Here is a 20,221-nt window from a genome sequence, read left to right as displayed (position 1 = left end):
GAGACCCCGTGGGCGGTGGCCGGGGCGCGGCTTTGTGCTTTGTTCGCCGGGGCGGGGGCGGCGCGCGCCCACAGAGCGCGGCTGCGCGTGGGAGCGGGCGGGCGCGCGCCGCCGCCCCAGGTCCCCGCGGCGCGAGGGTCCGTCCGTCCCGGCGGAGAGGGGGGTGCGCGCCCCGCCCTCGCGCCTCAGCAGCAGCAGCGGCGGGAGCGGCATGCGGCGCCGCCGGCTCCGTGCGCCCCCCGCGCAGGGGCGAGCGCGCCGGTGCCGGCTCCTCCGAGCGCGCCCCCCGCCCCCCGAGCCCCCCTCCTGCGGGGGCTGATGGTTCACAAACGTAGCTCGGCTGACGTTCCCGGAGACGGGAGCCTGGCGGCGGAGCAGCCCAGCCCTGCCGGGCGCTACCTCCCGCGCCGGCCGGCGGCTCTCGGCGCTCACCGCCGCGGGCGATGCTGCCCCTTCGCTCCGCGCTGCCGCCCAAGCGCTACCGCGGCGCCTCGGCTTCGCGATCGCGCCCGGGCCGCGCCGCCGCCCGAGCGGCCCTGGCGGCTGGAGGAGGGCGCGGCGGCACCGGCTGCAGCCCGGCTTTGGGCCCGCGCGTCGGGGCGGGCCGGGTCCCGGTCCGGCGGCGCGGGCCGGGGTCGCCGCGGGCCGCCCGGAGAGGGGCGGAGCAGGAGCCGCCGCGCTCGTGCGCGCGCTGGCCGGTAGGGGCAGTTGCCACCCCCCGCAGGGGGAGGGGGGGCGGAGCCGGGCGCGGCGCGAGGCCCGGGCGCGCGGCGGCGGCGGCGCTTCTCCTCGCCCAGCCGGCGGCGGCCATGGCGGCCGTGCTGTCCCCGCGCCTCTGCGACAGCGACCCGGCCACCCCCGGCGCACAGTCCCTGAAGGTGAGAGCGGGGGGCGGCGGGCCCGGCTCGGCGGCAATGCCTGTCCCGTCCCGTACCCCTCCTCCCTCGCGGGCTCGGCTGAAGTTGGAGCGCGAGGCCCCGCTGTGCACCTCTGGGCTCCGACCTCTCCCCTCAAAGTCCTCGCGGGGGCGGTTCCGTGCCGACCGCAGCGCCCCCGCGTCCCGCCCGGCAAAGTTTGGGGCCGGAACGGGCTCTGCAGCGCGGGGGGTGAAATTGTGCCCGCGGCTGGCTCGGACCCGCAGTTACTTTTGGAAAGACGTCTTGGCCATTCAGGCTTTGAGATTGTTTGCCCGTCGCAGGGGGTTTGGAACTGGATGATCTTTAAGGTCCCTTCCAACCCAAACTACTTTATGATTATATAATAAAGAATCATTACGTAGCTCTTCTGAATTCCTGGTCCCTCTGTTAGTTACAAAGTAACGTTGCTTCTTAAGGGCTAACAGGTGTTTTATAGAAACGTGCGTTTTCAAGAGAAGAATGGGCTAGTTCGGGCAATGTTTGACTTTTCACGTAAAGGAAACCTAGTTGTTATTTTCGGTACATTTCAACACTACGGTGTGTCTTTGGTTGCAGTGCACATGTTTTCAATTTTTCTGCAAAGACCTCTGCAACGCGTTGTCTCGTTTCCTTATTCTAGTCTGTGAGCCTGCGTGGTTGCATTTGATAAAGTCTTCCAAGTAAGAAAGGAGAGATATAAATAGAGGACATGCATCTCGTATTTTGTAACTGTTTGATTTAATGAAAAAATTTCAAAGAAAAAAGGAGGGAGGGATGTGAGACGCTTCCTTTTAACTGTTAGGTTGAGAACTGCCTTTTAAAAATGTTTTGAAGTCTCGTGGTAGCTTTGCTATAGCAAAGCATTGTTTTGGCCCTGTTCATGTTTTTGTCTAGTAATTGAAAAGGTTTGGAGTGCACTAATGTTCTGTGTGGGAAGTAGGGATGAACTGCTGATGAGACATAGCTGTATCACAAAATACTCTAGTGTTATATTGTTTTGATCTGGGACTGCTAATTAGTTTGTGTAAGTTTATAAAGGTATTCCCAGCAATACTAGGAAATAGTATTATTAGTAATACTAGTGGAGGTGCTGCTTACCTGATTCTTTAAGTATAGCTGCATTAAGAAAGTACAGTTAAATGTTGCTTTTAAGTTTCTGTTCTTACTGTATGAGAGAGACTCCTTTCGCTGCCCCACAAGAAAGAAAAAAAAAATTGCTAAGAATTGGGGAAAACATGAAGTAAACGAAAAATACAGGGGACAGATAGTTTTTCCCTGTGACCTGCCTTGATTGTAGTATTGTGAAATGTTATATAACCAAAGTAATGTATTCTCATTTGCTGGAATAATTTTTTTTTTAAATGACATTTCAAGTGATATGATGTGTAAAACGTACTAGGATGAAAAACATCAGCTAAGGTAGACCTAATAATTGTTCTTGTCATTATTTAATACATTAACTATAATTGCAGGCTTGATGCATTTATTTCTGACAGGTTAAATCTTTTTTCTCAAACTTCTCACAAAAGTTATGAAGTGTGAGTCTTTCCTAATTCTCCCCTTTACAATTTGGGTTATTTAATAGAGCTCTTGTTCTCGGCTCTACTACTTGTGACAATAAGCAATTAATTTGAACACTTCTGCCTTTTGTTTCTCATTTATAATGATGCAAGGGTGATAACTAAACACTTTGAGAGTTGTTGGTGATGAGACCTAAAGAGGAGTTGCATAGCATTGTTAGGAATTAAAGCAGTGAAAAGCACAGGAAGGCCAACGGAATCATTGGTCTGCTATTTTTAATTTTTTTTTCTTCACCCTTTCCCCCCTTTTTTATATAGATCTCATGAAATCTGAATAGTGACACCTGTAAGTTAACTTCTCAATGTTCCCTTCTAATAGCTTTGTTCTGAAGATGAAATTTGGCTTCTGTATCTGTTGCAATACATCAGTCCACCCCCTGCCCCCAAAGACAAGTGTTTGCTACTTGCTGTAATCATATGTTTTTGTAAACTATATACTATGCCTTTTATTTCAACTGTATGTCCATAAACTCCTATGTTGGTTTTAGTAGTATTTCCCTTGATTTTATAAACATCAACTCTCAACAAGGGCTTCGTGTTCTTCCTCTGCCTTTGTTTGGCTTTTGAGAGTTAGCCTGATTAGGTGAATTAGTCTTGTCCTTGACTGTCACCAGTGAGGGAAGTTTGCTGGGTCTACAGCCACCTAGTTGTGCTGATGCCATAGGTATTTTACAGCAAGAATGATGAACTTGGTGATCAGAGCCACAGTTCTGTCTATTCACAACAGGTGAGAAACTACCCAATTCTCCTGTGCCAGCTAGTTTATAACAATGAATGATTTGCTTTGTAAACTGCCCTATGAGTTGTTTGTGAAGAGAGTTAAATGTCTCAGTTGGTCAAGTATTGCTTTTTGATGTTTTACATTATCTGCTGAATACCCTTAACTTTTTTTTTTTTTTAAATATTTATTTGAATTTTTATTTCAGGATGACATAGAAGAAAATTCCAATGATAGCAGCCAGCCATCCAAAAGACGACGTATGGGCTCAGGGGACAGTTCTCGGAGCTGTGAAACTTCTAGTCAGGACCTTGGGTAATACTTACAGTTCCCACTTTTTATTGCTAGTCTTATTGTGTTGTTCGAGTTACTGAAGTATTAGCTCCTCTTCTTGCTTTGCTTGTATGTTCTTCATATATCTCTGAATTGAGGCAATGTTCTGTGAGTAGCTAGCTGTCTCTTTCTTTCAGCATATTTTAAAACATTTTATTTTAAAATGATACAAAATGTGATGCATCTTAACTTGCAATCAGAAGCACAGCTTACATGGTTTTAAAATACTGCATATTTTTTGAATGAATTTTTGCACTGTGGTACCTGCTTTTGCTGGTGTCCTGTCTGCTGTTACGGGTATCCCTTTCTTCATGTTCTGTCTCTCGGTATATTGATGAATGCTGGTTTAGAGAAATATGTATGAAGTGGGGTATAACTAAATGACTTTGAAATGGGTTAACGGAAGGCAGTATTCTAAAGTCCTTGTCCAGCTTCATAGGTATTGTTCATTTAAATAATTAGGAATTAGTGAATTTTTAGAAATGTAAGAATTCGTAAGAATTCTTTAATTTGTTTTATTATCATTCTTCTATTTAGATACAGCTATTTTCCTGCTGAAAACTTGATAGAATACAAGTGGCCACCGGATGAAACAGGAGAATACTATATGCTTCAGGAGCAAGTCAGTGAATATCTGGGTGTGACTTCCTTTAAAAGAAAATATCCAGGTATTTATGTTTTTAAAATTTTTCTGCCAAAACATCTTTGTCTTCATACACTTTGTCTTTTTGACTACAGCATGAGCCTACTGATTAAAAAAAGACCCTAGCAGAAGTAGATCCGAGTTATGTATGTTGTACTTTTTGGTTTTGCTACTGGCATATTGAAAAGGTATCTTACAGTTTTCAAAGTAGTTTAAGACTGTTTGGTATTGGCACTGAAAATCTATAAACAAGTCTTACTTGGGTGTTAAATCAGCAAGTACCTTTTGAGAACTGACCTCAGTTTTATTGTTTAAGTATTTTATTGGTGTTTTACTATATAGCTATGTCTCCATTTTGTTTCCTGAATTGTGGCAACATTTCTACACTGTGTAAGAATTAGAAAAAAAGAAGAATTATAGAATTTGAGCCTTCATGATTCAGAGTTGTCAAATCTGCTTCTTCTGTTATGAAACTTACTTTTAATGCCATATTCAAAGAAAAAAAAGTACCTTCGGTGCTTGGTAGTGTGTTCTGCATGCAAGCTCTTGTGTCAGGTTTCTTCAGTATTTCTGGAAATTTTAACTGTGGGCAGGATACTCAGGAGAAAATGGCCAAGTCCCTACAGTGTATATTAAATTTGGAATTATTTTATAAAATTATCATGTTTGTAGGAAGTGATATAATACAGACTCTTACTGCCGGGAAATAAAATTGTCAAAATACTTTGACATTGTTTATGGGGGAGTTTGAGTAACCGTGCACATTTTTATTGCTTTTTTTTGTTTGTTTGTTTTCTTTGGAGATTTAGAAAGACGAGATCTATCTCATAAAGAGAAACTCTACCTCAGAGAACTAAATGTTATCACAGAGACTCAGTGCACGCTAGGTAAGTTAAATTGTTAGATTTCTTACTACATTATTAAAAATACAACACCCTGAAGATGTGATTCACTTTGGTAGAGAAGAATTACATCACACTCAACTGAAAACACAAAATAAAATCTGGCTTATATTTAATTTTTGCTTTGTGTAGATTGGCTGTGAGAGATCAGATTTTTTATTCAAAAAAACCCAAATTTTGGATCTATTCTGATTACTTAGCAAAATCCCTTCTATGCTGTAAGTTAACTTTTAGAACCTTTTTCTCCTAGAGAAGATAAGACTGTAATTTTTCAACTAAGAAGCACATCAGTCTTGTTTTTGTAAGTTAGTTGTAAGTCAGCAAGCAGTGCAGTTCGGCTTATATGTCAGAAGTTAGAAGGGTGTACGTTAAAGCACTTGGGTGTTCTTCAAGTGAAACAATGTCACTGACATGGCTTATATTGAAAGAACTTACAAGTATTTTTTTTTTCCTTCCTCTGCTAATACATGTGACTTGGAGCACATTAGAGATTAAATGATGCCTGTCACGTTTTCTTCTGTGTATCAAGGGTCTGTGCAAATGTTATGTCATTTTACATACTAATGGCCTTTGGCATAACACCTTTGTTGCTCCCCTGCTAACTCTCTTGGTGGTTTTGTGGTTTTTTTAACTTAAATATACGGGAAAGAACAGTATTTGATTTTTATCAATAGAAGTGAAATGCTATATTCTACCTTATATATCCAGTAGGTATGTGTGCTGAGTTAACTATCCCTGTTTTTAAGGTTATATTTATAATCAGTGATAGTAACATAAATGAGCCTCCATTCTGCTTTCAGGGCTTACAGGTTAGTTGTGTTGGAACTTCCAAAGGAGTTCGGCAGTGTAGCTGCAAACTGAGGCATTCTGAGTTCTTAATTTCAAATATTGTAATCAGGAGTCAGAGTTCTGTATGCAGTTCCCTGCTCTGAATTGCCCTTGTAGTGATTCCTCCTCGATTTGTATAGAGGTATTATATAAACCTCATAATTTCAGTTAAGGTTTTGCAAGTTAATGAAATGAACAATTCACCAAGATTGGAAATGGAAGCTGACAGTTCACCAGGTCCTGCTTATAACAAAGGCTCTGCATCACAGGGGAGTTCAGTAGGTAGCCGAATCAGTGTAGAGGAGCCTGTAGCTGTAAGCAGGAGATGAAATGAGCCTTGGCTCCTTAGGTAGAAGCAAACTCCTAATCAGCCTTGAAAGCAAAAGGGCACAAGTTCACTCCTACTTGAGAGCACTGTTGTGCATGGCAGGTTGCTGTCTTTAGCTGCCCAAAATCATGAGTTGATCATTGTAGGATATAAATAACCTACGGTTAATTTTACCAGATAGCATCATTATTACTTTTATCTATTTTAGGTCTAACAGCTTTGCGTAGTGATGAAGTAATTGATCTTATGATTAAAGAATACCCTGCCAAACATGCTGAGTATTCTGTTATTCTGCAAGAGAAAGAACGTCAGCGAATAACAGATCACTACAAAGAGTACTCAGTAAGTAACAAGCATATAAGTGAAACAGATCAGTAAAATCTGGAGTATAAAAAAAGGCTGTTCTCAAACTGATAGTGAAATGCATGTGAATTAATGGACTTGTTTTTATTCCAGCAAATGCAGCAGCAGAACACACAGAAAGTAGAAGCCAGTAAAGTTCCAGAATATATTAAAAAAGCTGCCAAGAAAGCTGCAGAATTCAACAGCAATTTAAACAGAGAGCGGATGGAAGAAAGAAGAGCCTATTTTGATTTACAGACACATGTAGGCAGATTTAAATTTCTTACCAATGTCAATAGGTAGCTCCTTGCTCCTTTTAGTAAAGTTGGTTTTGTTAGCATTTTAGCTAATTTATTGTCAAGAGTTTTGATTAGTCTTTTTTCAGTCGTATGGTGACCTAAATGATTTTGCTGTTGAATGGGTAATGCTGCCAAATATAATAGTGTTAAATATATTTAATGTGAAAACTGTTTTTAACTTAAAAATAATTTTCTTAGGAAGCTTTAAAAATTTCAGTGTTATTTTTTTGTCACGTGTTTGACCTACTGGGAGTAGCATAAAGCTAAGAGGGATGTTTAGGTTACTGAGAAGGTTCTACTGCTGTTGTATCTATCCGTATAAATGGCTAATTCTTTTTTGGAACACCTCCAAAATTTTGCTTGAACAGTTCCTAGAGTAAAAAAAGTAAACTGTTTATCCTCTAAGAGAGTGCTGCCTGACTGTGTTATACCCTTATTTTTGTATTGATATATTTCATGCTTCTGTGCCTGTTTGGAAAAAAAAAAAAAAAAAAAAACCGCAAAAAAAATCCACAAAACCCACACATTTTGAAGTGGGACAGTTCTGCTTGTGTAAAGACAGTAAAGCAAAAATGTTCTCTATGAAAATTATTACACGGCAGTCTGTTACGTTGAGTATGTGTTTTTTCTGGTATAGACCCATGTTAGAGACAAGATAGCGTAGTCTTACTTTTTTCTAAGGGAAAGAAGTCTTCTGTGTAAGCTGCTTCTTTCCTTATATTTGTTATATTAATGGGACTTCTTATACTACGGTTGGTTTTCAGACCAGTATGGACTAATGGTGATAATTCATGCTAAAGAAGCCACTCATACGTTTACTGTTTCAATTGTTAGATTTTAATTTTTAATATTATTCCAAATAATGTGCTGTTAGAAGTAGTCTTACCTAATATTCATTCAGTTCACTAGGTACTTAATGATTGGATTTAATCCCTAATGCTATTTTGTAAGTTCTCTTACCATTTTAATGAGTTAGATGTCCCCTGGGAGAACAGGGGTAGTTATTCCAACTCAATAAAACTGGCTAGTTAAAAAATATTGGACAGTGATGTAAGTGGTGAGGAAGGCTCAAAAGTTTCTATATGAAACAAAAATGTCATTGTTTTGTATTAAACAATACAGATTATCCAGGTGCCTCAAGGAAAATACAAAATCTTACCTACGGAGAGAACAAAGGTTAGTCCGTATCCAGTGGCTCTCATACCCGGCCAGTTCCAGGAGTACTACAAAAGGTATTGTAAAAGCATCCTAACTCTTGATTCTGTTGCACTCATCTGTTTTCTCTATGTCTAGGAGATGGAAAACATTTCTGATTATTTACTGTAAGGTTTTGAATTTCATATTTGGGATACTTGCTAGTGTAATAGATGCATAGAGTGACAGCTTTTGTCAACAAAATGGTACTGGCTGCAGGAGTACTGTCTGTGCTTATGTATTGCAGTGCCTGAGGCTTGGTCTACTCAGATACTTGCTATGGTAAAAGGAGATACTGATTTCACTCCTGCTCTCTCTCACATGTTTACTTATCACCTGCCTCTGCATGTGTGCTAGGATTACCATTGCAGTATCAAAATGTTGTAGTATGGGGTTCTGACATATGTGTTTTCCACCTGACAGTCTTACTATCCTTCTTTAAATTGTTAGAAAGTTTTTAATTAAAAAATTGTCTTTTGGGCTGAGTTTAATGTAGGGTTTTTAAGTGAGAAAGAAAGGTATTGCTAGTTGGATCTTTATATTTCATGAAAAATGTGTACTTTACTGTCTGTACAAACTTAAGGCTCTACCTGGTGGCCAGCTCCCAGTTGACAAATACATACTGATTTGAAAATTGTTGCCCAAGTCTTGCCAGCTGTACAGCAGAGATGGTACTCATCTTGTACGTGCACAGTTTTCTTCAGAGAAGCTCTTTATCTGCATATGCCTTGCTCATTACAGTGTGTGTACATATAGCCCATCCCAAATTTATGTGTTACAGGACATTCCTAAAATTCAGCTTTATGAAATTAATTAAGCTATAAATATTAGCTGTCTTGTTTATTTTGCACTTAAAAGCTGCAAATGAAACTACTTGTTGAATTTCTAATAAAGGGCACAACATTTGCTGCAAATATGCAGCAATATAATAACCTACTCCTTAACAAATCTTGTCCTTAATAGTATGAGGACTTTCACTTTTTTTCTTAGTATTTAAGGTTTGAAAAAAAAATGGATGGATTACATATGTTAAGCTATATCTGGCTATAAGCAAAGTCGTTAATTTTCACATTCTTCTGAAATTATATTTTTGTACGTATTTTTATTCTCCTTTAGTAATTGAGGAACTTGGGACATATAGCTATATTCTTATTTTGCTTTGGACGCTAGCTGTTTGCATACCCTGGGTTAGAATTGTTGTACACATGCTATGTGGGCACTGTACATTTTTAAAAACAGTGTATAGTCTGTTGAGCATAGTAACATGGATTGGTTAATTATTTGTAGGGGTTCCATGGGCTCTTATGATTATGTAGATTTCGAACATTTCAAATAAACTTTTCCAGTGTTATACAAATGTCTGCTAAACAAAGAAGACAAGTACTAGATGGTATCACATTTGGGAGAAGGAATGAGGAAGAATAATTGTTTCTTATGTTTTCACAACTGCATGTTTTTGTGTGCCTTTCTGAAAAAGGAGTTTTTCTTACTCTTTCTCCTTGAAGTCCTTTTATGCTGTGTGACTTAATATTTAAGCATAAAGTACGCATGAATTAAGTTTTTGTTTTGTTTTTTTTTACCTTTAGGTACTCTCCAGACGAACTTCGTTACTTGCCATTAAACACAGCTCTTTATGAACCTCCTTTGGATCCAGAGCTGCCTGCGTTAGACAGTGATGGAGATTCAGATGATGCAGAGGAAGGAAGAGGTGATGAAAAAAGGAAAACCAAAGGCAATTCGGTGAGACAAATTGAAAGTATCTTCAGCAGAAAAATCCTTTCCCTTCACTTCTGTTAGTTCAGTAGTTTCTTAGTAGAGTCTTTAGCATTTACAAAATGAAGAAGAATCACAAACTAAAAGTGTACTCCTTTTTTTAGTACTTTTTATATTATAATACTACTCTCCAGCTTTCTATTTGATCCAGTTTTAAAGTAAATCAAATATTTGAAATGCCAGGCCCTTTTTTCCTTCTTTTTAAGGAAATCTTGGAGAATCTTTTTAACCGCAGCTCTTTGTTATGCCCTTTTCCCCCTGGGGAAGCTGCAAGCATTTCTTAGGGGAATGAACGTTCTAGTTCAGGTCACAACCTATTTTTCTATTTAAGTGCCATAGAATCTGTTATTAAAGCAAAGGTATTGATAGCCAGATAACTCTTTCTTCTTGTGACATAGGAACAGGAAGTACTCAATGCAGAAACAGTTACTTTGTTCCAGTTTAAAGAGAAGGTAAAAAAGCACTGTTTTTTCACTTTGCAATACATCTTTAAAAAGATGTTTATGTTCTCTATTTATGCAAATGCAAAATTAATTCTTACTGGAATTTAAGGGGAACTTCTATATACCTAGCTTGGTAGTGTTTCAAGTGCTCAAGAGCAGCTGAGCTTCAAATGAGTCATCTGAGTGCAAGTAAACCGTTGGTCTGTTGGTAGAGTTGGTATGTTAGTCACAACCGCTTTCCAGAAGTCTAACCCGAATTTTAAGAGAAACAGAATTTAAAATCACAGATGCAATTAACAGTTCCTAGTTCAATTGATGAACCTGTTAGATGTTGATTATATGTAATGCTAAATTTTGCTATATAAACATTTGTTTGAATATTCGTGAGACACTCATAATCAAAGAAGAAAGGAAGGGATCAATTTGTAGGCTAACAAGGGGGAGAGAGCTGTTAATACACCCTTTCTGCTTGCGTATTTCGGAGAAAAAGAAATAAAAACTTAGCATGCTAAATGTCAACTCAAAATTTTGGTTTATTCATACTCCAGCATTTTCACAGTTGGTCTTTAACCGTTTCTTCCCACTTCACTTTTCCACTGACTTACGTAGCCCGTAAATGTTAAGTAACTGGACTGAGCAGGTATCCTTTAAATTTTCACAAAATTGGTTTTCAGAATTGGTTTTAGTGACAGAATGCAGACAGGAAAATGTCCTTGTGTTGGAAAAGCATAGGGAAAATTTAAAATGAGATTCCTGTGAAGTGGGTTTGGCTATGGCAGCAGGAGTTCTCTGCTTGTCATTTGGGCATGTTGTAAGGGAAAAATATCTGTTGAACACAAAGGTGGGTGGTTGTTAGGCCTCTTTTCCTGAGTTTTTGGCTACCTACCAGTCATCTCTCTGGCGAGTCTTACAAATGCTTTATGCTTTTTCCTTTTCGCCTTCCCAGTTGTTGGAGTCAGGTAGCAATTTCTCTGTTCTATAGTGTTTCAGTAGGCCTGTCCTAAATAGCCCTTCCCTTAAAATAACAGTGGAGTATAACATTTCTTGTTGCCGCATGGTTAGCTTTGCTTTTGTGTTACACTCCTCCCTTTGCCCTGTGATTGTTTTGTCTGTTTTGATTTTAGGCTCTGGGGCATAGGCTGATTACTGTTATGTTTGTACAGAGTGCCTTTTACTGTAGGAAACCATTGTTACTTGACCTTTTGTTTTATTGTAATAACTGTGATGAATCATACTGCTTTCTTCTGGAGCTTTTTTGGAGGCCTTTTATTAACACTTTTCCGAGAAAAATCTATTATTGCTGCTCTTAATTATGCTTACATTGATATCTCACTCTCCTTGAATCTCTTCCCCCTTTTCTTGCCTCCCCCTTCCTGGGGAAAAAAAAAAAAAAAAAACAAACCAAAAAACTTTAACTGCAGCATAAATTCTGTTGTTTGGTTCTTTGTTGAATATTGACATGTGTTTTGCCTTCGATGGGATTCTGCTGCTGCAATCCAAATGAAATATTTAGGCTGCTCCTGGTAAAAATACTAATGAGAGTGGCAGAAAAAAACCCCAACTTTGTTTACTTCAAGGCAGTGCTATATGGTAGTACACTTTAAAAGAATGGCAAGGGCACTTTTAATGGTTTGCTGGCCCTTTACTTTGTAAACAGCATCTGCTGTATAGTGGATTTCTTAATGTTTAAAGGAAAATGGTTCAAAGAATTGCACTGTCGTCTCCCTGCTCTGGTATCAAGACCAACTGGGAAACATGACTGATATTGCTAATGCCAGTCTTTCGGCAAGAGAAATAAATGAGCATAGGTGTTTTAGATTGTGACGTACCCCATGGTTTTGCAGAAGGAAAAATGTATCCTTCTCCTACCTTAGCTGGCTTTAAGGGGCATAGGAAAGACTTGTCTGTCTATACAAAAAATAAAAAATATAGCTATGCTATTTTTATTATAGGACAATTCATCTGGCAATGTATCTGAAGGTGATTGCGCCACAGACAACCAGGAGGATTCTTTTCAGGGAAGACAAAAAACAAGAGACAAAAGTGCTACTCCAAGAAAAGATGGTTCCAAACGTTCTGTATTATCCAAATCAGTTCCTGGGTACAAGGTAGAAGAAAAAAGCCCCTGACTGAACTTGTTTCCTGACCTGCCTCTCCTTGAAATACTTCAGTTTTCAATAATACGGAACTTCTGCTTGCTGTGCTTCACTAGCTGCTCTCCTGTTGTGTGCTCCACCCGTTTGCTTCTTTATTTCCTTTTTGCTTTTAGTTGTGGGGTTTTCCTTTACTCCAGCTATACAATGGCTTCCATTTCTGTTAACTTTTCAGATTCCCAGGCAGTAACGCCAGAAAAAAATCCATTGAGGATTTATCATAGGAACCCTACATCTTTCTGTCTGACTTAACATAGCAGTTGGAATTACTTGACAGTTCAAAACTAGCATCCAGTATCCATTTTTTCTACTATTTCATATGGCAGCATAGCAAGAGATCAGTGCTGTAAAGTGCAGTTATGTGGCTGAACATCTTGTTGTTATGTTGGTTTTAATTACAGTCTTTCATCATGAGATGTTACAATGTATAGGATGGAAGGCAAGAAGCTTACTAAAGTTGTATAGGTAACACTACGTAACCACTTTAACAGTATAGGGAATATAGCTTTTTGTGTAGATCATACTATGTATAAACACTTGTGGACACTATGCTTTTAGCCACACGAAAAACTTGATGAAGACATTAAGACATTTCAGTTGTCAAGCAGTGATTGCCAGACCTAAGACCCAAATCATCAGTATTACTGTATAATAATTTCAAAAATTAAGATAAAAATAAGATTAAGATAAAAATACTTTTCAGAAGAAATGGGAATTGATATACATTATTTATGTGTTGTAATTCTGCATACTAAGAGAGGATCTGAATATGGTAAAACACTTTGAGAGCACATTATTGCCTAGTCCTGTCCCACTGAAAGAAATGAGAATTTTTCATTGACTTATGTGGGAGCACGAATAAACCTATAAAGAATGAAAACACTACATTAAGATACTATTTAGCAATCAGGATAGCTTGATAAGAGCGCTTATGGAAAAACGAACTTTTTTGTCAGTGGCAAGATTGTACATATTGAGAAACTGCCTCAGCAGGAGAGCTGTTGATGGCTTACATTTTATATTAATAAATATTTACTATCTGTATTTACCATGATAGCAGTAGATGAACTATATTTACTCTAAGCAGCTAATTTCCAGCAAGAATTGAACAGCTTTGATAAAATTTCTCTACATACAGTATCTGTACAAGTTCATAACGGATAGCAGGCTCCAGTTGCATTTTCTGTTTTCTGGAACTTATTAAGAAATATGCAAGCTATGAAGATTTAGACTATGGTACCACATGTATATTTTTTTACATGTAACTTTGCAAGTTGTCATAGACACAGAGTGCGTACCAATATTCCCATGAACATGAAATCCAAAGATGGAGCTTGAAATTTTTTTTAGCTTTGTTTAACTCAACTTTAGAGATTGTGTGCCACTGGTTTACAGAAGTTTCACTTAGCTGTGAGATGCCTGAGTGTTTGGTTAGTCCAGTCTATTTGATGGCCTCATTGAGTGGATAAAAAGAGAAGTGATGGAGCAGAACTTTCTGCAGTGGGTTTTTTTTGTCTGTTTGTTTTTCTGTAATGGTCATATACAGCATTGCATTTCTGTAGCAATTACTGTTTCAAAATCGCCAGTTGTGTTAGTAAACAAGGTATTACTGTAAATTTACAGTGCAACATCTTTGCAATGTCAGCCTACCCTGCCTGCATGAGCCATTGCGCTGTTGAAAAGTCAAAAGTGGTGATGCAGTATTGGGAGGGAGACAGGTTTGGCTTTCTTGTCTGTGGGAATGTTTGAATGCTTTCAGTAAACCCAATTATATGAGCTGTTTTAGCTGATAAGACAGAAAGATTCTTGTTTGTTAGTCTATAAAACCACCAGATAATGATATGCCATATGTGCCTAAATGTTAAGGCACTTCGAGCTGAAGACTTAACTGATTTTAAATGGTGTCCCTGTGAATTCTAGATCTTTTTAATACTTTTGTTCTGTATTGTCCTCAAGCATGTCACTATTTTTGTAGGACAGCAATCTTTTGGTTACATGTAGTTAAAACTGAAGGATAATTGCTATGGCATAAACATGCAAATGTATAGTTATAGCCACATTATGAGTATTACAGGATTCACACATTTCCACTGAGTTATTTTTGAGTAAAAGAAATGTATTTTATATGGAGGCATTTTTATTGTCAGTTCTTTATCAAAGAACGGTTAGCGTGTGTTTTACATTTTGCCATGCTACAAGTAGTGAGTCTTTGTTGCTGCAGGACTGGCTACTACAATTGCACACACAGGGTACTGTTAAAAGTACAGGAGATTTTTTGCACATAAAACTGAAATGTATTGAGAAACTATATTTTACAACACTTCTGTTTCAGGTCACTGTATATGAAAACGGAACGGTTTGCATTCAGAATAAGATCTTGTAAAAATGGTGTAGTTGGAATGCTTACTTTGAGACCTGCAACACAGCAGCAGCATGGAAGTCAAAACTTACAGAGCAGGCAGTCAGAATTTTTATCCTGCATTTATTTTCCTTCCCTTCCTTATGAGAATAAGATGAGGATGTAGAAAACAAAATTTACCATAATCAGATGGGGATATTGTGACTTCCCATTTGGATTTCTTAGACTTTTTCCATAGCATTTCTAAAAGCCATTTATCATGGTAGAACTTGAACTGTTTTGAAATGTGAATAATCTTTTTTTTTTATTTTTCATTTTTGTAAAAAATACTTCCATACTGTTGGAACTTTATTATTGATAGGCTGTGATCCTTACCCCCTGACATGCACAATTTCTAATGAACACAATTTAGTGAAGTAAGGCTAGATGGAAGCATTATCAATACATGCATCTGTATCAGTGTATAACTTTAGAATTATGCGTATCAGAGTGTTAATTGCACGTAGCCCAGTGCAGGTACAGTGACCAAGAAGTAGCTCACCTTAGTTTCGCTAGAGCGCAAGGGAGTATGCTGCTGTGTATTAAAGGCAGTAAAATACAGATGCATAACAAACTAGAAGTCTGATTAGAAAAGTGCACTTGTTATTCTAGAAAGGATTGGTTTTCTTAGAAATAGATAAAAACACAAGAAAAAATTAGAATGTAGCCTGAACAATGAAAGTGTAAATGCTGCAACACTGACTAGGTTTTAGCATGTGCCACTTTGGTTGGGAGCAGCAGGGTATAAAGGTATACATGTAGGAGACATAGAATAGTTAACAGTAAAAGAGTTGTGTGGGTTTGCTTCCATTATATTTATTATTTTGTAGAGATGTTTGTGATGTTAGACTTCTTTTATTGTTTTATTATATTTATGTATAAAACAGGTTGACTCTGCTTTTTTTAAATAAATAAGCAAAAAAAAAAAGTCTGTATCAATGCCTCTGTCATCTTTTGAAGGAAGTTACCTATAGTGTTTTGTTTTCTTAAATAAAACTCCTTAGACCAGACGGTTTGAAGCAGGCTGTTAGCCATGTTTTCACTTAAGAAGGAGATTGAAAACTTAAAGCAATGTATCCTCACTACTTAAAAATGAGTCAAGATATGAATTATCTTGCTAGGTGCTAGAAAAAAAATGGCTGGGGAAATAGACGCTGTTAAAGATAGGTTGAATTGCAAAAGATGGTGTTTTGGTTTTTTTTCCCATCTATATATGTATATATATAAGTATAGTTCTGATTTCACTTTTTATTTATTTTAAAACTAAAGTTCATTTTTCTCCCCACATGTAGTTAGTAGATGACTGGAACTCTCCTTGCTTACTGACAAGCCATTTAGTTCCTTAGTAAACAGGACATGCCTTGAACTCCCTCTACGAGCTGCATCTTTGCAGCAATGTCTTTTTTTTAAACTCTGGCACTAGTTGATATAACATCGATAAGTATCATGTTAATTTTAAACTGCATTTCTCACTAATTTCATTATGCAAATTCGTATTGCCTTATTTCTCCCTTGGTCATCCGCATCAGGATAAAACCCCTTTGAATCTCTTGGGTTGGGCCACAGAATACATGCACAAACATTACTTGTTCTAACAGCCTGCTGTTTCTCTCTTACCTTTTAAATGGATCTCGTGGACCCACATACACTCCAGTTGATCACTTAAAAAGATGCTGAATGTAAAACTAGTTAAATGTAGCACATGTATTTCTTACAGTGATAATGACTGAATACAAGAAAGAGTAGTAAAACAGGTAGCCACGTACAGCATGGCAAACCAGATATTTTGAAACTAAAGATAGAAAAAATTGAGTTTATTGCTTTTGTAATGATTTTTCTATTTTTAAAGACAAATTTAATACAAATGGAAAACTGTATTTAATTTCTTCCATAAATGGGAAAACAGCATGGAGACTCATAAAGAAATAGTCTATATTGGAAAAAAATACTGAAATCTTTAATGCTCGGTCACATTTAATTTACGTTGAGGGGAGCGTTAGCTGGTGAATTCATAGCAAGAAGAAAGTATATGCTTCTGTTCCAGTTTGATTTACATATTAACTCGCTATGTATGCCAAACCCAAAATTTTGTGTGGTGAATCTAGAGTATTTTTTCAATGCCACTGCTCACCAGTTATTATAAGTTTTAAGGGTCACACATCATAACAGGTGGCTCACTAATTTTAAGAGTTAAGGCAATATATGACATTTCCTGTTAAATCTGTCAATTCTTCTGGAATGAATTTATAGCCCTCTTCTACCCTTCCAGCCAAAGGTCATTCCAAATGCTATATGTGGAATTTGTCTGAAGGGTAAGGAGTCCAACAAGAAAGGAAAAGCTGAAGCTCTTATACATTGCTCCCAGTGTGACAACAGTGGTAAGTATCTGCACACACTAAGTGGATTCCTAAGGAGGTTGGTTTGACAGATCTCTTTGGAAATATTTAGTGTACTGCAGTTGCCCCTCAACAGTTCAGTTGCCTTTTCTGTCCTTAACGTTACACATACTGGCACATTCATTGCACTGTGGGATCTTGCCAAGAGGTGAGCCAAGCTTCAGCTTCTGTAAAAACAATCAATCTTAACTAATTTCACATTTTGTTTCAGACACAAAATTAATAATATTGGTTTTAATCTAGGCCACCCTTCTTGCCTTGATATGACCCCGGAGCTTGTTGCTATGATTAAGACCTATCCTTGGCAATGTATGGAGTGTAAAACGTGCATTATATGTGGGCAGCCTCACCACGAAGAAGAAATGATGTTCTGTGATGTATGTGACCGTGGTTATCACACTTTTTGTGTCGGGCTTGATGCTATCCCTTCAGGTAATAAAGTAAGAGTTAATTGTTCCCTTCCTACCTCCTCCGAGTCCTGGACTTTCTCAGAACTAATATATGTGTTACTTTTAAAAGAATAATTTAAAACAAACGTGAAGGGTAGAAGTAAGCAATACTGTAGGCACGCATTCACACTGTAGGATCCTGTGTTTCGAATAAGCTTTATTTCTGAATATTTGGTTGTGCACAGTTTAATCTGGCAGTTCCTGTATAGGAAATGTAATTATCTTTTACAGCAGAATGCAAACAGACTCACTCAGAACTAAGTGTTTTGGTTTAGGTTTTTTTTTTTTTTCATATCTACAGAATACTGAGGATAATTTCTTCCTTTTCAAAAAGAAACCTGTAAAGAGGCTGTATTGCTGGAGTAGAGTTTTCACATTAGTAAAGTGTTTGTGCTAGTATTTCAATTTATAAATGAAAACGTATGCTCAATTTGATACTTGAAAACATCTTTTTAAACCCTTAAACCTTTTTTTCTTAAATGTTAAAGCTGGAGGTGAAGTACCTAGATATCAGGCAGCCTGTACCTTTAAATTCACTTTATCACCTGGCCAGCTCAAGGCGGTGTAAAGAAAGCTTCAGACATAGATAACTGGTAGTACTATTGCTTTTTGTGTAATACTAAATCCATGGGAAGTTAGTTCATAAATAAGTATTCAGTGGCTGCAAGTTCTGCACTAACAATATTGCCTGTAACTACAGTACTTCAAATGTCCTGCGTATTCCTATTTTGGGAAACATTGGAGTCAGCTATCACTTTAGTACAGGTTCTATGACTGATTTAACTTTCAGGTGGATTTGGGCACAGAATCTAAACAAAATAGATGATATGCCCACATAACTATAAAACTACCAAAGCAGCCTTTATGATCTCAGCTGTTGTAATAGAAACAGTTAAATGCTGCTACTCTTTACTCAACCCTCTACTGTTCCCCCAGTAAATGCGTTTTAATAAAAGGTCTGGTGATGAACCCTTGCCAGCAGTTTCATCTGTGCTGCCTGACTGCACTGAAATCACTGATGTTGGTTCTGGTACCTGTGGCATTGCCCAACCACCATTCATTTCTTCTCAACTCAGCTGCCCAGAACCTTGAACTGTGGTCACTCACATAACAATACAACTCCCAAGCTCAAGCACAGTTTGTCAAGTTTTTTCCTAAAGACCACCTCCTTAGCAATACTGAGGTCCATAGAGATTTCTGTAACCAGTTGTTACATGCAAGGAGTCTGCAAGGGAAGGGGAATTACTTGTGCTACTTATTCCTTTTGTAAAAGATGCTTAGGTCTTAAAGGATAAAGCACTAGTTGTTTACATTAAAGGAAGTACTGCAAGCAGATGAGCACCTATTAGAATGGTGAAAGGTGCGTAACTAGATGAGTAACAAAGGTAGTTTCCCAATAATTGATAACTTTCTTTTCTTAGGTCGCTGGATTTGTGATTGTTGTCAGAAAGACTCTCCTGTACCCAGAAGAGGAGGAAGAAGGGGGAAAAACAGCAAAGAGGGCTAAACAAACAAAGAAACAAACAAACCAACCACCTTGCTGTCGAAAACTTAATTGCACAAATTAAAGTGATACTTTGGTGCTATTTAACCAACCACTCAAAGAGGAACAATACCACTGTCTTTTTACCAAATAAACTTTTAATTTTGCCTATATAATGATTTTTTTGTGATACAAGTCACTAATTATGTCCTCTCAGATACCTAGATACAGACAGACAAGCCAAATTCCCACTCAAAAGAGGCTTTCAGTAATGAAATTTAACTTGTAGATGCACAGTTTGTATAAAATTATAGTAACGTACTTATTTCAGTGCACGCATCAGTAAGCTCTGTGAAAAGAAAACGAGAGCACAATTTTAATATACACTATTTGCATAGCAACCGGTTATTTTGAAAAACTCAATCAAAGCCAAAAATAGTCCTGGAAAGACTTAACTTTTGAGGAAGAGTGGGCATGACCTGACCTTACAATGTACAGCAAATTCCATTCAGCACAAATTTTCTTTGTAAGCTCATGACTTACAAGAAAACAAGTTCAATATAGTGTATGCTGCATTGCTTTCAAGGAGGAATGAAAATATTGAATTGACAAGTACCAACAGCTGACGGCTCACCCTCCCTGTAATAGTGGTGAAGCAGCAACATCCACTTGATTCAGGTCATGGATTTGCAGAAGTGATGATTGATGGGACAGATGTCTGCCTGACAGATGGCTGACTTAGTGTAGAGTACAAGCAGTCAAAACAGAGATCATCTACTGCCTTAGGGGATGGACTGGTGTTTCCTCCCCTCACTGTAGGCTCCTCAACCTGAATACACTCGAAAGCCATTACCAATTAGTTTTACTGGAGATGCTTGCTCAGAAAAGAAGTAATTTTTAAATATGCTCAAAATTAAGAGCGGGGCACTGAAGCGCAGCATTTTGTTATTTTACTCTTCTTTATAAAAGAAAGATAGAAAATACTGAATTGGTGTTGACTTTCCTAAGCACCTCTTTAAAGTGAATTTAACACGATCCCAACTGTACATTCATTTTTAAGCCC

General features: G+C 38.4%; 1 protein-coding gene across 5 annotated transcripts; it reads left to right on the top strand.

Annotated features, from left to right (window-relative positions):
* The first annotated feature begins 349 nt into the window (after positions 1-349).
* On the top strand, positions 350-19,234 carry PHF10 (PHD finger protein 10). Of its 5 annotated transcripts, XM_054062391.1 has the most exons (13): positions 350-878; positions 3,403-3,509; positions 4,065-4,195; positions 4,974-5,057; positions 6,437-6,570; positions 6,685-6,834; positions 7,992-8,101; positions 9,650-9,803; positions 10,235-10,288; positions 12,232-12,387; positions 17,100-17,208; positions 17,470-17,658; positions 19,097-19,234. In XM_054062391.1, the coding sequence occupies exons 1-13, from the start codon at positions 444-446 to the stop codon at positions 19,180-19,182; spliced, it is 1,899 nt and encodes a 632-aa protein (XP_053918366.1). In that variant the 5' UTR covers positions 350-443; the 3' UTR covers positions 19,183-19,234. The 5 variants fall into 5 exon arrangements, with proteins under 5 accessions (XP_053918366.1, XP_053918368.1, XP_053918367.1 ...); XM_054062393.1 differs by lacking the exon at positions 10,235-10,288 and having other exon boundaries at positions 351-878; positions 4,980-5,057; XM_054062392.1 differs by lacking the exon at positions 10,235-10,288 and having other exon boundaries at positions 356-878.
* The last annotated feature ends 987 nt before the right edge of the window (positions 19,235-20,221 follow it).

Source organism: Cuculus canorus, chromosome 3 (assembly GCF_017976375.1).
Source record: "Cuculus canorus isolate bCucCan1 chromosome 3, bCucCan1.pri, whole genome shotgun sequence".
In the NCBI taxonomy this organism is placed as follows: domain Eukaryota; kingdom Metazoa; phylum Chordata; class Aves; order Cuculiformes; family Cuculidae; genus Cuculus; species Cuculus canorus.
Note: the sequence above shows the minus strand (reverse complement) of the source record. Positions and strands in the feature narration are given on the sequence as shown.

Excerpts from the sequence above, each read along its gene's own strand:
- PHF10 (XM_054062391.1), top strand. The coding sequence starts at position 444 with ATGCTGCCCCTTCGCTCCGCGCTGCCGCCCAAGCGCTACCGCGGCGCC. Across the intron at positions 6,571-6,684 it reads ATCACTACAAAGAGTACTCA|CAAATGCAGCAGCAGAACAC; the intron begins GTAAGTAACAAG and ends TTTTTATTCCAG. Across the intron at positions 10,289-12,231 it reads TGTTCCAGTTTAAAGAGAAG|GACAATTCATCTGGCAATGT; the intron begins GTAAAAAAGCAC and ends TTTTTATTATAG.